This window comes from Phyllostomus hastatus, unplaced genomic scaffold, assembly GCF_019186645.2.
Source record: "Phyllostomus hastatus isolate PE091 unplaced genomic scaffold, TTU_PhHast_1.1 phas_scaffold_755, whole genome shotgun sequence".
NCBI lineage: Eukaryota > Metazoa > Chordata > Mammalia > Chiroptera > Phyllostomidae > Phyllostomus > Phyllostomus hastatus.
Window position 1 is genome coordinate 219,820 of NW_025334039.1, and position 17,078 is coordinate 236,897.

At 41.7% G+C, this 17,078-nt stretch overlaps 1 protein-coding gene across 17 annotated transcripts in view; it reads left to right on the forward strand.

Moving 5' to 3' along the window:
- Window positions 1-17,078, forward strand: part of RBFOX2 (RNA binding fox-1 homolog 2) — a 255,504-nt gene that overhangs the window by 157,540 nt on the left and 80,886 nt on the right. The window contains exon 1 of one of the 17 annotated variants that reach the window (XM_045826622.1): window positions 5,934-6,076. The exons of 15 other annotated variants lie outside the window; for them this stretch is intronic. In XM_045826622.1, the coding sequence (XP_045682578.1) occupies window positions 6,032-6,076 (45 nt within the window). In that variant the 5' untranslated portion in view covers window positions 5,934-6,031. Of the gene's footprint in view, window positions 1-5,933; window positions 6,077-15,501; window positions 15,752-17,078 lie in introns of those variants that run through there. One more of the 17 variants, XM_045826623.1, reaches the window with a different exon arrangement.

The window sequence follows — 17,078 nt, forward strand, 5'->3', positions numbered from 1 at the left end:
CCCCAGTGAACAAGTATCCGTCGAGTCTCTGCTTGCATCACATGCACAAATAGTCAGAGGCCAATGTAAGTCACAAGACCAAGAGCAGAGCCAAAGGGTGGAGGGAAGATTCCACCTCTTATTGGAGGGTCTATGAACTCTTGCGACCACTTTTGTGATCGACCTCACAGATAATTTGAGTGAGTTGGGATAAAAGTTTCTGGTGGGTAAAAGGCTCTGTTGTATAAGATAATGTGTGTGGAACCATTTGTAGACATATTTTCCTAACAGTATTAAAATAGTTACAATTATTTTCTGCTTAAACGTTACATCTTTACCCTCATCCTTTATAGTCTTTCTAGATTTAAAGTGAATGTCTCTTGTCCTATTCTTTATGGATACATTTTACTTTTTAAAAAATTTTTATTGATTGATATTTTTTAGAGAGAGAGAGCGCGGAAGGGGGGAGAGGAAAGTCAGGGGAGAGATACGGATTTGTCGTTTCACTTATTTATGCATTTATTGGTTGCCTCTTGTATGTGCCTGGGGATCGAATCGACAGCCTTGATGTACCGTGATGATGCTCATACCAACTAAACTGCCCAGCCAGGGCCATTTTACTTCTTAGGCATACATATTTAGAATGAACGAGTAATGAGAGATGCTTTGTTAATAACAAAAGTACTAATTTCTGGCCTCACGGTTTGCATGCTGTGTCTCTCTAACTAGAATGATACATTTCAGCCAGAGCATTGCTTATGCGTACTTCCCTTTGTGCCGTGTGTCATACAGAGTGTTTATGTAGCTAACTGTGATTTGCTGTTCTCTGGTAGGTGTAATTTACAGCATCTTTACTGGGGTAGAAAATTCCATTTTCACAGTACCTTCGAACCAGTAGGACTCTCATGAATATTTTTGATGCAATCAAGAAGAGCTTCATGGAGCATAGTGGCATTTAAGGTGGGCCTCAAAAGGGTCCACTTTAAGATTTGGACATTCAAATGGCTAAGAAACAATATTATCAAAGGCAAAGAGGCAAAATTTAAAAAGGGAAAAATCCACCTTAATAGGAGCAACGGTGGGGTATCTATAGTTATTTTTGTACTCTATTGCCACTTGGAAGACAAAGAAGCATTATGTCTATTTTCATTCTGATCATGAATTTATCAATTTTGCTGCCATACTTTCACTGATAGTACTAAAAGACCTGTCTCCCAAAACTTACCTTGCTTTCCCATTTGCCAAATTCAGTCATCTTTTCTAAATTCTCATGCCTTTTACACCTTTCTGTATTTCTGCTCGACATTGTTATATACTCATCTCTGTTACCAATTTATGAAATACCTTCCCTAGTGTGAAGGACGCAGGATTGAGGAAAAGTAGCAGGTGTCCTCTGTGTCCTGGCTTTTGTGAATAGTGTGCGATCCTGCTTAATCTTTTTATCCACTGTTGCTATTCCTGCCTTCTAGAGGTAAGTAGTCCTTAAGGTTCTATTTTTAGGCCTTCGCCTGGTATCTATGGTTTTTCTTTTCCTTTCCTTTCTTTTCTTTTCTTTTCCTTTCCTTTCCTTTCCTTTCCTTTCCTTTCCTTTCCTTTCCTTTCCTTTCCTTTCCTTTTTCTTTTCTTTTCTTTTCTTTTCCTTCCTTTCTCTCTTCCTCCCCTCCCCTCCCTTCCTTGCTTTTCCTTCTTTCCTCCCTTCCATCCTCCTCCCTCTCTTTCCTCCTTTCTTTTTTTTCTTATGCTTTCTTCTCTATTTATCTTTTTTGTAATACCTAGGTGATGCTTAGTAAATGTTGTGCATTGGTAATGTGGGAGAAAATCTCAACCACATTATGGCCTTGGCTGTTCCTTCCTTACCCCTGTTGAATCTTCCTTTCTAACCCTGGCTTCTCTTCTGGGTCTGCCACCTACATCTCTGGGTACTTGTTAGCCATTTCCTACTGGGTGTCCTGCTGTGACTTAAAACCAGTTCCCTGCTTGCAGGCTGTTCCCCTTTCCACCAGCATTCTTTCTGCAACCACCAGAACCGTTTCCACAAATTTGATTTTGTATCGCTCTTTCTCTCAAACACTCTTTGAAGATCAGGTCTGAAGTACATAGCATGATTGATGTCCGAAGCCCAGCACAGTTGTTCCAACCTGCTTTTTTTTGCCATTTTCCACTCTTCATCCACAGCCCTGTAGATGGGTCAAACTGACCCTAAGTAAGTCCTGCGTATTTCTGACTGCATATTCGGCCTACATATATATCTTTATTTCCCCCATCCCCTCCAAACTCACCCATCTTTTTTATTATCCCAGTACACAGAACTCTTTGGAACCTCCTAAGATTATTGCAACTAAAGCCAATTTTATACCTTAGACCAGTGGTCTTTGCAACCTTTGCTAAGGCATTCTACCCTGAACCCTAACTGGTACCTTTGAACCCTTAGTAGGATTGTGTCATAGGCCGAAGGGAAGGAACGGGAGATAAAACAAGAATGAGAGAGTAGAAAAGAGGAGAATCTTACATGTTTTCTATTTATCCAGTACTGGTAAGTCATGAGTTCCCTAGGGTTGTGAATGGTGCAGATTCGGCCACCAGTCATGTCCTCTGGCACCGGACTGATGCAGTAAGTTATCTACTGTGTCCTTAGCAACACTTATGTTGCGTAAATCTCCAGACCATTCCCAGATGCCTCATTCTGAAGCGTCAGAGGTCTGCTTCTCTCTGGTATCGTTACATTCTGTCTCAAAGACGTGTCCTAGGTGTGCCAAGTGTTGAAACTTACAATCTGCAGGTTTCTGCTAATAAGATACATAGCAATACCTATGAAAGGACATCTTCTGTGTTCACGTTTCTAATCGACTAGCACACAAAAACTTTAATACATAAGGCATTTATAATATTGCAGAATGTGTACTTTTTCAAATGGTGTAAATTGGCATTATCAGTAAATAACTCAGCCTATTGTGGAGAATCAGTCCATTCTATTCTATTTCTGGAATTTTTGAGTGAATATGATAGTATTTAAAATTTAAAGGAACTATCCAGTCTGCTCTGAGGGAGGGGATCAGTAATAATATATGAGTTGAAAACATCACAGAAAGAGGTAGGTAAAAAGACAAGAAGTTATAACTCAAATATTGGATTGTTTTGCCACTTTTCTGAAGGGCTAATTATTTGAGCCAGACCTGGGCAGAATGTAGGTAGGACATGACTAAAATTGTTTATTGTCCAGATCCTTCAGGCTTAAATGAGAGTTTATGGCTATGCCATCATGCTAATAAAGCAAAGGTGATAATGTAAGAGACTGGGAGAGTATTACTAATTTTTGCAGTACTTATACTCAAAATTTGTTTGGATTCCCTTAAACTTATAAATTATAGGAGTGACAATGCTAATTTAAATATATCAGAACACCTGAGTTTATCTCTAAAGTAATCAACAAAAACCAACTACCTCCCCACCATTTCACTCCCTGGAGGTGTTGGTTTTGTCTTATGCCTATACTATAAGTGTGTTTGTGTAAATATAATGTGTGCTATATAGAATACATATGTGCTGCATATGACTGGTATGTCAACCAGTAAGTTCTGTGTGCATACATAAACACGGTGAGCAAAAATAGGTTTACATCTGTGAGTACTCGAAACCATTTGTCCTTGTATTGTTATTTATTATTATATTATTTTCCATACAAACAACTATAAACCTACTTTTGCCCACCCCATATATGACACAGAAGACATAGGAAGATTATAAATGACACACATAATCTATTGACTGACATAGGTACATATGTGCATTACAAATATGTGCTCACACTTTACACATCGTTCAACAGTATAACTTCTTCCACTTAATAAGGCATCAGTCACATCTCTTCACCGTGTATGTATAGATCTATCCTCAAGGAGAATTTAAAGCTCCAGAAATTGACTAGGCCCTCAAAAACTCATTTGGGGACCACTTGCGGGTTTAAATTACCGTGGTACACGGTACTCACCGTTCATTCATTCCAGAACTTGAGGCAAGTGCTGACACCTGACGAGCACCAAACAATGAAGCATTTTCTTCTGTGGGGCGGCGCTGTGACTCATCCAAGGCAGAGTCTCATAGTTTTCGCGGTGAGAAAGTGATGTCATGGAAGTGTTCATGAAGAGCGGCTTTTGAAAAATGTTACTTCCTGTATGAGGAGTTGCTTACTGTGTTTAATTTTGTGCTGTGGCGTCATTTTGCCTGTGGTTTTTCCTGCGCGCTCAGTTATGTCTCCCATGTGATGTCCTTGGCAACAGGGCTGCGTCCGTTCCTTTCTCCAGCGCTTATTGTTATTAGCACAGTACTTTTTGTGTAGTAGATGTTTAGTAAATTTTTTAAAAAATATTTTATGTGTTTGTTTTTAGAGGGAAGGGAAGGGAGAAAGTGCATTGATTTATTATTGCCCCTTGTGTGTAATACACGTAGACTCGTGTATAATTTAATGTGTCATTTTGGTCCTAGTGTCCTAGAACCAGTTTAGGTAAATGTTGAACCAAGAGAACTACCTTAGGTGTACTAAAGCATTTTGACTCTTAAAAAAACAGTTTTCTGAACGATCCTGAAATAAATTGCAGTGATGATAAAAGGAGAAGAATTGCGCTGGTGGGGGACACGCTGACACGTAATCTCTCACAGATGCCTCACAGTTAGGTTACTCCCCGTGGTTTAGTCTCACCGAAACATGTTACAATGTTACAAGCACTCCAAGAGTAGGGAGAGTGTAACTCCTGAAACTAATTTGGAATTACTTATCATTTTGAACTGTTGAATGATCGCTCAAGTAGGGGATTTCTTAGGAGCAACAGTTCTAAATGGTGTGTCTCTTACTAAGATTTGTTTTCACTTTCTGCTCACACTATGTCCTGTTTTCTAAAAATTACTTAGCAGTGCTCTGGTTTTTAGACCAGCCATTTAGGCTCTAAAAGCCCACTCTTTAACCTGCTGAGCTTTGTCAAACTGACTTAACACCTGTCCACGTTTGTTAGTGCTTTTAATAACTGTTACAGAAATATGTGCACACATGTGTGTTTGTATATAATGGTAGGTTGGGTGCAGCAGCTTCCTAAAACGGGAGAAGCAACTGGCTTTTCTGAAAAGACCTTTCCACCCCCACCTTTTTTTGCAGGCAGCCAGAGTTAATCCTTACATGTTTGATTGGAACAGCTGAGAGAGTGTCTTGCATATCTGAAGGTCTCCAGTGGACTCATGTTGCCTCCGAGTTGGGGCCACCTTCCTCTTTTCTAGTGCTGATCCTGCCAGCTGTCCTGGCCTCTGTGGAAGCCGAATGAAGGAGGTGTTAAATGATACACAAACATACAGTGTCATGAAAGGGATCCCTTTACTGCATGTAGCAGTGTGACTTCTTTTTTCTTCCATTCCTTTCCACGACACAAGGGTTTTATGCTGTTAATCCTAACACCTGTCCCTGCCGGAGACATTGAGAAGGGGGGTGTGGTATGGTATGGGTGTGTGTGTGTGTGTGTGTGTCTGAGCATGCGCGAGGTACTGCCCAAGAAGGAATAGAGAAATAATACCAGTTCCATCCGCCTTTCCATGTCCTGGATTGGGAGTGTTCCCTCTGACGCACCTAAAGCCTGGAACATATATATCATTTTGGATCCCGGACACCTTGTGCTTCCTACCGTTTCTGTGTACCACTTTAAGGAGCCCCTGTTCCCTTCCTTGGCTGTCCTTCTCTGCCTCCTGAGTTTCTGGTGGAGTTGTCAGTGAAACCAACAGTACCAGCAAACCTCTAGTGCAGTTTTCAGTCTGCAGTAACTCAGTTGCAGCTTTTTGCTTTCTCTGAACATTTCTCCTGTGTAGTGTTGAATCTTACTGGAGTGGAAGCGTGGGCTGAACCAAGCCCCGGCTTCGGCATCGGAGCCAGCATACCTATCCGCGCAGACTGGAAGTCAGCCAAGGATTTCTCGGTGCTACCTAGTTCCCTTGGACAGGACAGTCAGTTCAGACGAGGCGAAAGCTTAGGGACTTTTTTGTACTATCTTTATCTGAAGATTTTTCCCCCATTGCTATGTATGGTGTATATTGTATGGATTATCAATATCCTGTTGTCCAGGTAAGCTAAGGGTTCTAACTTGTTTTCCAGGTACTTTTTGATTGATGTGAAGGTTTTATAGTGGAATGAAATGTTTTATAAGCTTTGTGTCTTTGGACCTCTTACTACTCAGGGTCTATACCTAAAAAAACTTTCCCAAAGTTTTTTGCTAATTTGTTGGATATAACAGGAAGCTTGAGTTTTGCATAGTGTCAAAGGCTGGGCAGAGGTGGTTGCTTTCAACTCTAGAAGTTCTGCAACTTCAGGGAGATTTGTGTGTGTGTGTTCATGGGTGTATGCATGCACTTGAGTGATTTAAACAGAATGGGCTTGGCTTTATAAATAACATAAACCCCCGTATGACAGTAAACTTCAGGCATTGTTTTGAGGAGGTGAGAAGCCTAGATGGAAGTTTCCAAATGTTGTTGCTATATTTTTAAGAAGGGTAATATGCAGTAGAGCACACTCTCCACACTTAACATTTTAGTCTGTTTTGTGGTGTGATTAGTGGCATCTTAGTTATTAATTAACCTGTTGAAAGCTAGAATTAGAAAATTTTAGGCCGTTATCAAGCGTACTCCGGACATACATTCTGGATTCTGACTGTAGCTGTGATGTTAACCACCTCTGTGTTCATGCTCCAACAGCTCTGTTTTCCTTCGCTTCACTTTGCTTGTATCCGAAATGCAGGGGCTGGGCCAGATGACCTTTCATTTGTCACGGATTCTTCGGAATATTAATTGTGCTGAAAATCTAGAACAGGAAGGTGAAAATGGTTAACACAGTTAATCCTGAATTATAGATATGACTTGGTTTCTCAGTTTGTTTTAGTTTATTTGTGTTTTCATGGCAGTTATTTTTTTTTTCCCCCTTTGGCCACTTTTCTAATAATTAGCTCTTAAATTTTAGGTTGGACAGAAATACATAGCTTGGACAGGGTCGAAGATAGTGACTAACCAGTACGTTTTTATTAGGTATTTCGGGCCAAAAGGATAAGCTGAGCTATCTTCAGTTGGGCCTGCTGGGGAAGCTCTCCAGGGCAAACGCACAGCTCTCACTCCAGTCAGGCTCCAGTGCTGAGGTCACTGGGGAGGGGGATGTGGTTCTGCCTCTTTGACTCCGTTCTCGCCCGTTGGTCTGTACTGGGTGTGTTCTGTTCACTACAGAATGGTTTCCATTTTTTGAGTTATTCGAATTAAGAGTATATTATTTACCATAATGAAGTTTTGATATGTTTGTGGGTCTTATTTATCTATGGACTATTTCTCTGCTGGCATAAAACAATAGATGAGGCTATATGAGAGCTTAAAGCTAGTAATGTCAGGAGGCCAGATTAGAAGCAAAGCTTTTCACAAGTAAATATTGATTTGTTTTTGAAGAAAAACATCTGTGAACAGTAACTTTCTGACACCCATCTAGCAAAGTTAAGGGACTTGTAATAACTAATATAAGCAAAATTATCTGAGGAAAAGAACTGAAAATGTAAATGTATTTCCACAGAAGATGGAAGTGATTGGAAATATATGAAAAAGATCATTTTAATATGTAAATAAATTTTCAGAGGTATAAAATTGTACACGCCCTCCTCACCCAAATAAAAGTTGTGAGGTGGATTAAAGAGTTCCTGTTTAGAAATTATGGCATGTTTAATAAAATCTTTTGCAGTAAAATTTTATTCATTTTTGGTTAAATGAATTTGCCACCAGAAATCTTTCTGGTCACAAAGACACGGTACTGGTACGTGAGGTGCCCAGCGTTTGAGACAGCACTTCTCCGGGCTCTGCTGCGTTCGGTAGGTTTATTCTCTCTGAGGTTGAGGGAGCTCAGAAAGGCAAGTGATGGGATGTCAAAATTTAAGAGTATGCCTTTCATCCCACCACATTAGGGAAATTACTGGGATTGAAAAAACAATCTTATGTGGAAGGATTCAGAACTGTTTTATAATCTTATTTACTAATTCTGTTAAGGTAATGGTTTCCTTTTAGTACCTTTACAAATGGGTGATAGATGTCTGTTTGCTACGCAGACTCTTAACTTGGGTTACAAAATTTTCTTTATTTTATTTTGTATTAGTTTTAGGTGTACAGCTTAGGGGTTAGTCAGTCATATACTTTACAAAGTATTTCCCCCAATATTTCCAGTACCCACCTGGTACTGTACACAATTATTACAATATTAATGGGAAAATAATTTTTCAGTGAAAGGTTTTGTGTCTGTTTTAAAGGTAAGTACGATTGACCCGTGAGCAACGTGGGTTTGAACTGTGCCGGTCCACTTATATATGGTTTCTTCAGTAAATACAGTCAGCCCCTCTGTACCTGTGGGTTTCTCATCTGAGTATGCATTCACCAGCCCCTGGTGGAAAGCAGTATTTTTGCAACCAAATTGTGGAGTCCCACCCACAGATCGAAAATACTGTTTTCTGTCCACAGTTGGTTGAATCCTCAGATGCGAAGGCCCCACTGTAGAGTCAAAAATTACACTGAGATTTGGGGTGGGGGGGTGGTGGTTGGGGTCTATGCCCCTGACTCCTGTGTTCTTTAAGAGTCAGTTCTGCTTGTAGAATTGCTGCTGTTGAAACCATGAGGTAGAGTGAGTCTCCTCAACATAAGCCAATAAAGCATTTTAGGTATTTAACCATTCATTGCTCTTATTGTTAATAAAATCATGTCTGTCTTAAGAGTGTGCAATTGAAATTGGTTATTTTATTAGTTAAAATTTTTACAGGAGCAAACCTGGGCCAAATCATTTTAAAATACAGGCAGAATAAGAAGCTGGGGCTTGCTAGATATGATTAAAGGATAATGAGTATAGTATAGTATCTCTGCCCAGAAAGAAATCTATTTGAGAAACCGTTTCTGAAACTATTCTTTTCTGTTAAACATTTATTGCCTCTGACTGGATGGTTGAAATATACATTGTTAGGATGGCCACTGTCGCAAAAACAGAAAACAAGTGTTGGCAAGGACACGGAGACACTGGAACCTTTATGCAGTGTTGATGGGACTGTGAAATGGTGCAGCTGCTATGGAAAACAGAATGGGAGGTCCTCAACAACTTAAAAGTAGAATTACTGTGTGACCCAGCAGTTCTCCTTCTGGGTACATATCCCAGAGAATTGAAAGTAGGGTCTTGAAGAGGCATTTGCACACCCATGTTCATAGCAGCATTGTTCACAATAGTCAGAAGGCCGTCAGTGGGTGAATGGGTAATGAAAATATGGCATATACATATAAGAGACTATTACTCAGCCTTAAAAAAGGAAGGAGATTCTGAAATAAGCTGCAGCATGGAAAAACATTGAGGATGTTATGCTAAGTGTCATGAGCCAGCCACAAAAAGACAAACACAGCGTGATTCCACTTAGATGAGCTTCCTAAAATAGTCACAATCATGGAGACAGAAAGAATAGTGCTTTTCAAGAACTCTGGGGACAAGGAGAATGGGGAGTTACTGTTCGATGGGCATAGAGTTTTGGCTTTAAAAAATGAAGAGTTTTGGAGATGGATGGTGTTGATGGTGAGGTCGGTATGGAAAAAGTCCAGCCATTGTTAATATGATGAGAATGATTTGCATGACATTGATGCCACTTGGCAGCCAAGGAGAATGGACTGGCATGTGCATGTGTGAACAATGACAACTTTACTGTACTAGTCAGTGGGGGTGGTAGACACTGTGGAGTGAGCATGTGTACTGTGTGGTCACCGCATTCAAAATGACTGAGTAGAGCAGCAAACCTGCATCAAATTTTGCATTAAGCTTGAACATTCCTCTGTGGTAGCTATCCAAATGATTCAGAAGGCCACAGCTGTGGGCAGCTGTGAGTGGCAGCTTCATCATCACAGCATTCCTGCTCGTGCATCACATCTCATGCAGAGTTTTTTGATGAAACAGAATCACCCAGGTGACTTAGCCCCTCCACAGCCCAGATTTAATGCCCTGCAACTTGTGACTTCCCAAAACCAAAATCACCTTGGAAAGGGAAGAGATTTCAGACCGTTGATGAGATGCAGGAAAATACGATGGGGCAACTGATGGTGATTGGGAGAACTGTGTAAGGTCCCAAGGTGCCTACTTTGGAGGGGACTGAGGTCCTATGTACAATGTTTCTTGTTTCTTCTTCAGTAAATGTCTCTAGTTTTCAATCTTATGCAGCTGGATACTTTCTGGACAGACCTTGTATATAATAGTCACTGAACTGTGTACTTAAGAATTGCTGGGATAGTAAATTTTATAGTGTGTATAATTTGCCACAATAAAAAAAAATGGGGAAAAATGTAACTTCTTGCAAGTCAGGAGTTTGCCTGTTACCACGGTTTTCGTGAGGCAGTTTTACTTAACATGCCACTCGTTGAACACACTGGCACTGATTTTCATTTTGAGGTAAAAATGGGGCATTTGGAGGAAGAAGAAGCAGAGTCTACATTACTGGGGTATAGCTAAGGGTCCTGATTTGAAGGTTGAGGGTAGCCAAGTACAGTTTAAGGATACCAGGCACCCGGAAGACCGAGAGAACAGCACCTGTCTAAAAGACACGCTTGCCTGGCTGGTGCTCTGGTCTGCAGGATGCCCTGCAGCGACTGAGCCCGGAGGCTCTGAGTACCTAACTGTGTGCCAGGCACAGGATTCCGTGCGAAGAAGACAGCAGGATCTCCAGTAAGAGAGACACAGTATAGCTTAGCAGTGGGGGAACAGCTCACTTCAATTTTCACAGGTTAGTCAAGGTATTACTTTTTTATAATCTTGTTATTGATAAATTTGTGTACATATCATCCCTTTTTAATATTTGTCTAAGAACCTTTTCCTTAATCTCTTGCAGAATACAGAGGCTGTATACATACTTTCAATTATATGTATGGCTAGTTGTCTAGAATTTGGGATATTTTAAAGATGTGAGAGTGTATTACCCCAGTCTAATATATGAAGTGATGTTTTTTTAATTTCTGTGGTCTCACCTGTGGTCTTATTTGTGGTCTTTTTTTCTAACGGTTTGATTTTTGTTATTGATACTTAGGATTATTGTGTGGGGACATGCTGTGAAGAGCTTTTATATTAACAGGTTTTTATTGTGGCAGGAAGTGCCATCCCTTTAATGTGTTGCCTTTCACTTGGGTGTTAGGGGCAGCCTGGGAAAGTATGAGCAAAACCTGCCTTCTGGTCAGTGGCCCTTGGGTCTGCGTGTATGGGATTGCTGGTGTATGGGCGGGCGGGAGGGAGACTGAGCCACATCTGTGTAAAACTGTAAAGAGCAAGAGCACCTAAAGTTGTGAGTTTTTAAATCAGTGAGTTATTTTGTCTACAATCTGAACCATTATAATAAAGTTGAAAATAGGTCTTTCTCCTACTCTTTTTTGTACATCTTTTCTAAGCTTCGGATTTCTAAAAGATATTGAAGTAAATTTATAAAGTTGAAACTATTTCCAAGTACTCTTGAGCGGGGTGGGGGAAGAATGCCTTCATAATATTTTGATAAACTCATAGATACTCTTTATTCTTAGGTACCCACATATGGATAAATAAATGGCTAGTGGTAGAAATCAAGGCATTGTTGTGTGATTTCAGCAAACAGTTATTCACCTACTCTGCATTCAGGCATTGCGTTAAGAACTGGGGGCGTGAAACACAATTCCTCCCCTCGGATTGCTCACAGTCTAGTCACGGTGACACCGAAACAGGAACCCCTGCGGTCACGAACTGTGGGTTCAGTGTTGAGGCACATGTGGCAAGCCCAGAAAGGGAGAAGTAGGGGTGAGGAAGACTCTCTGAAGCAGGGTGCCCCTGAAGTGAGCCTTGAAGGATGGACTAGCCAGCTAGAAGCCCACGCTCAGAGGAGTAAGAACAGAAAGTAAAAACAGAAAGAACAGAACTGCAGCGGCGGCGTTGAGAAAGTAACTGCCTGTCACTCCGTGTGGTGGGGGCAGAGGAGAGAGGGGGGTGGGCTGTGACTCGGACGAGAGTGCCGGACCAGAGTGCCGAAGCCAGATTCTGTGTTAGGGGCCTACTTAAGAGTTAGGATTTCCCGCTTTCAGGTTGTGGGGAGTAGCTGACGATTTTAACCAGGGAAGTGGCGTGATGAGCTTTGCCTTTAGAAAGATTGCTCTGGCAGTAGGGAGAAGCTGGGCTGGGAAGAGGGGTGGGCTGGAGGCCGAGGGAGGGCCAGTACCTCGTCTCTAAGAAGGAGATTAGAGTGTCTTGCCACCCTGAGGACTAAGGGAGCTAGTAACATAAGGAATTGCCTGATGATAAGCCACCACAGAGTAAATAAATTCCCAAGAAATGGTAGCTGTTTTACTGGTCAGGAAACTGAACCATTCGCCAAGAAAACAAATATGGTAGGATGGGTGCTAGAATCCAGGCTTCACTCAGAGAGGGATTTTTATCTCCTTTGTCCGGTACTGGTTTCCCCCAGTGCCCAGAACAGTGCCCAGCATATAGAAGGCACTCAAACATTTGTTCAATGAATTGATGATTCAACTTTGAGAATTTAGTTTTGGACTTTTAAGTTAGAGAAATTGGTAGGATATCTACATGGACATTAGTTGGCAGGTGGAGTTCGGAAGGGGTGTGTGGACCGGACCTTGACGCGTGGGGGGCCATCGAGGTAAATGGGTGGTGACTGAAGCGGTGGATGGGTGGCATCACCTAGAGCTCGGCAGTGTTGAACTTTTTTGAGCTTTGTACCTCTTGGGGACTCTGGTGAGTCGTGTGGATCCTCTCTGCACAGAAGCGTACGCCAGAAAACAAATTTCCACTGGGGTGCCTGTGTGAGGGGCTCTGCCTCTGAGGTTAAGAATCTGTGGTATGCAGTTAAATAGAGGTCTGAGAAAAGTGAGATGGGGAGTGAGAAAGACCAGTATCATTTGAAGTCAAGAATGAGAATTTCCTGAAGATGAGAATGCCAAATGTCACAGGTAAGTCAAAGAAGATATAAAATGTCCGCTGAATTGGACCCTCCAGAGGTCTTTGGTATCTTCGGTAAGAAGAATTTCCATTGAACGGTACAGGGAAAAGGAAGCTGGAGTTCTGGGGTTGTGTGAAACATTGAGGAAGCCATGAAGAAATTGAGACAGCTAGGAGAAACTTCAAAGTCAGGGACACACTTCAAAATATCCTTGAGTTTGTCCAGTGCTCGAAATGATCCTGTTATTCAGTGAGTTTATAAAATTTATTTTAACATTTATCCTTTTCTTTACTTTAGCTCAAACTTACTCTTGTGGTAATGACTTGTATAAGCTTATTATTTGTGATGTTAAATGTTGGCCCCAAGTGCAGAAAAGAGGCACGAATATCAGGCCTAAGGAAACCTTTATCCTAGTCCTAATCCTAGATTTTTTACATGTGGGAATCTCTCCTTTGCTTTTTTATTTTTAAAAACAATTCTCTTCTTGGGGCCTTGTCATCTTTGTGTGTGTGGAGGCTGCATCAAGATAGCTGTGGCTTTCATAGGGGTGGCGTGTGTGGCAGGGAATCGAGGGGTCTCTGGTCTTGGTCCTCAGGGTTTTGTCCTTTGCACTGTAATGGACCAGTGGATTTGGAGAATGGTATACAGTGATTCTCAGGCTTATTTCTTCTATTAGAACTGGAAATGTAAGTACCCTGTAAATATGATTTAGGTTTTTCCAGAGGTGTACAGGGTAGCCCCCGCTTCCAGTGAAACTCACCTGTTTTCTGCTTAACTCACCTTCTCTTTTAAAAAATTTGACTGCATTTTATCTCCTTCTAATTGTCTTTTCAGTTGCAAATTCAGAGAATGCAGTATGTTCTGTCTTCCAGATCAGTTCCAAAATGTTGAATAGAAACAAGCCTAGCACTGGTCTGTTCCTTTTCTCATCATGATTTTTTCTAATGTTTAAAGATCCCACTCTTTGGTACATCGTTCTTAACATATTATGGGTTATAGCAAAAGTATACCCATGTCAGTAACTGCCCAGGATGATGCCCCACGTATTGTAGGTACTCAGCACCTAGTTGTGAGAGTGCCAGGTTCTGCGATTGTTTGGTAGTCCTGTGTGTGTTTCAGAGTTGTTTGTATGTTTGTTGATTTAAGTGGGAGCATGATGACATTATATCACCAACCAACATCACTCTACAGGAGGTTTTTCAAAAGCATGGTTATACGTTTTGCGAAACATTTCTTACAGAGGCAATGAAGGACTGTATTCTCAGTGTGATTTGTGATTTTTCATTTTGATTTCTTTGTGTTTATTTTAAAAAGAAGCTTAATTTTGGAATTAATCTCTTTTCTCCTTGGGTAATTTACTAGATTATAGCATAATAAATATAGCACAACTAAAATACATGAAAAAATCCTTTAGGATCTTATTAGAATACTAAAAAAATTAGAAAACCTATTTCATAAGACAGAGGATAAACATCATAAACTCATTAAACATTCACATAGGTTGTTTTATTTGAATATTTAATAATGTAAAGTGGAGAGATTATAAAATTTATATGCAGAGATTAAAAGTTTTCCAAGGTCATTTGGTTGTAAAGGGCCCAAGGAGGACTTAGACCAGGACTTCTGGGCCGAGTCACGTTTTTGATGCAGTTTTCCGTGATTTCCTTTTCATAAGAGAACTTCAAAGACGCTCGTCCTCCCAGTGAGCATCCTCCGGAACCGCGTGTGTCTGTAGCGCTCTGTGGTGACAGCTGCTGTTTACAGCAGTGACACCGATGTCCAGTGTACATGCGAGGAAAGGTTTATGTGTTTCCACAGAGGCTAACATACAGCAGCCTGAGGAACACAAAGGGTGAATTCCCATTAACCACAGTTTTTAATGAAGCTGGAAGCCTTAAGCAGCCATGTTTGTAGACACCTTTTCAGAGCCCCCAGGTTTTTTACAGTAGAAAAAGCACTTCAGTCCCCTCTTCCTCTGTGTTAGTCCTTGGCAGCCATCGGACTGGGTTGGGGCAAGCAGGCTCTTGCATATTCCCATTCCTTGAAAACCTTTCCGGTCCGTGGTCACCCAGCAGCTTTTCACGTGTTTCATTAGATCCCCTACATCTGCAAACTGTCCATCAGTGGAAATGTTTTTTTTGTGGTTTTGTTTCATATCTTATTTATTGTCATGTATTTGTGGATGGAATGTTTTAAATCTGCATTGACTGTGGTAAGCTATGAATGCTTCTAGTGCTATACAGTTAATGCCACCGTCGGAGATATTCACTCCTTAAAATATGCCTGCACATGGCGCCCGCCCCTCCCTCTCTCTCCCCCTCCTTCCCTCATACACAGACACACACGCATGCACACACACTCGCACGCGTGCGCAAAGCACACACCAAACTGCCATTCTTCAGCAGGGCTGTTTCTGGAGTTGGGAGATGTCAGCCTGCTGGGAGGGGGTGGGAGGAGGAGGAAGAGGTGGGGCTCTCTACTCTGATTAATTGCCTTAGGCATTCAGGGGTGGGGCTTCCTTCAGCCATCTGCCTGAGATATGGGAGGGAGCTGGAGAAGGAAGGAGGGGGAGAGGCTACCAGAGAGGAAGAGAAAAGAAAGGAAGAAACACTAGAAAGAAAAAGGAAGGAAGAGAGGATAAAGGGAGAACAATTATCTACGCTTAATAAGCTAGGTTGGGGGGGGAGGGGGGTGGAAAAGAAAGCGTGGAAGGTGTGCCCCAGCACGACCGCTTTGAAGCGCTCATCACCTATTATTCCAGCTGGTTTATGGAGAAAAAGAAAATGGTAACTCAGGTAAGGTTTGTGTTTCCTCCGTGTGTTTCTTTTATCATTTCTGGGATCAAAATAAAGATACGGGGTTGGGATATAGCCATCAGAGTTTTAATTATTATTGCCTCCCTAGAATAGACCAGATTTGTTGTTATCAGCTGAAAAGTCTGTGTGTTGGGGTGGGGGTGCGCAGGGGAGCGAGGGAGGGAGGGAGGGAGGTATCGTATCCTTCTCCCCGCCCCCCCTCCAAGCTTCGTAGCAGATTCCTGTTTCCTGTACTCTGCAGCTGTAGCTCAGGAAAGACCCTGTGGGGATTTGTCTACCTCTTTGTCTTGGTTCTGAGAAGAGGGAGGGAGAGAGAGACTGCAGAGGTAGGAAGAGATTCTTGTAGACTGCCAAAAAGAGGGGAGAGGGATTGACTTCCTTTTAAGAATTGCAGAAGAATTTGTGTTACAGGGAGATCCGATTCCCGATTCACTTCAGTTTCTCAGAATTAGCTATGGAATTTCAGTTTTGCTACCTTCGTTCTAAATGGCTTATTAAAAATGAAGACTAGGAAAATGTTCCATTTTCCTGGCTTTGCTACTGGGAAAGAATGTTCTCAGTAGGAACCATAGGAGCATGCAGGTGCAGCAGAGGCAGGTAGAGCCCTCCGTGACAGGAGAACAGATCCGAGTGTGTAACTGACAATCACGGGGGCATTAAAAGGCATTTGAAGGAGAGCGAGTGGGAAGTGGGAGATCTCTCTCCCTCCCTGTCTCTCTCTCTCTCTCTCTCTCTCTCTGGTTGTCTTTGGTTGTGCCAGGCAATATCTAATCTGCATTTTAGCAAGTCATTCCTGACAAATGGAAAGGTGAATGAATACTCTTCTGTGGTTTCCCCTGGCAGTGCTCATTTCTTGGTGGCAACCTTCTGTGTGTTCCTTTAGCCCTTTTCCTTTATATGTAGCGAGAGAGGGAATGGTGAAGCTGTGATTTATCAGTGAGAGATCATTTGCGTTGTAGAACTTTCATGTCCTTTAGTCTCTGGCTTAGGATCATTTTCACTCCAGGCTTTTATGCTCTGTAGGGAAATTTCATCACTGGACAGTGCTTTCCTTTTAAGGAGGTTGACTTTTTTTTTATTCTTTTTTTTTTTTTTTTTTTTTTCCCCTCTGCCTCTCCAACTCACCACCGGAGGGCGAGAGAGTTGGCTAGCCATCCAGATAGAGGCATGGGTCTAGGAGCTGGAACCCTGTTCCGTTAAATGTTATATAATGCCCCGCAGTGCTGTTTGGAAGGAGGGAAAGCATTAGGGAGATTTTCCCAGCGTGACCTGGAGGAAAGGGAACTTTCAAAGAATATCTCTTCCC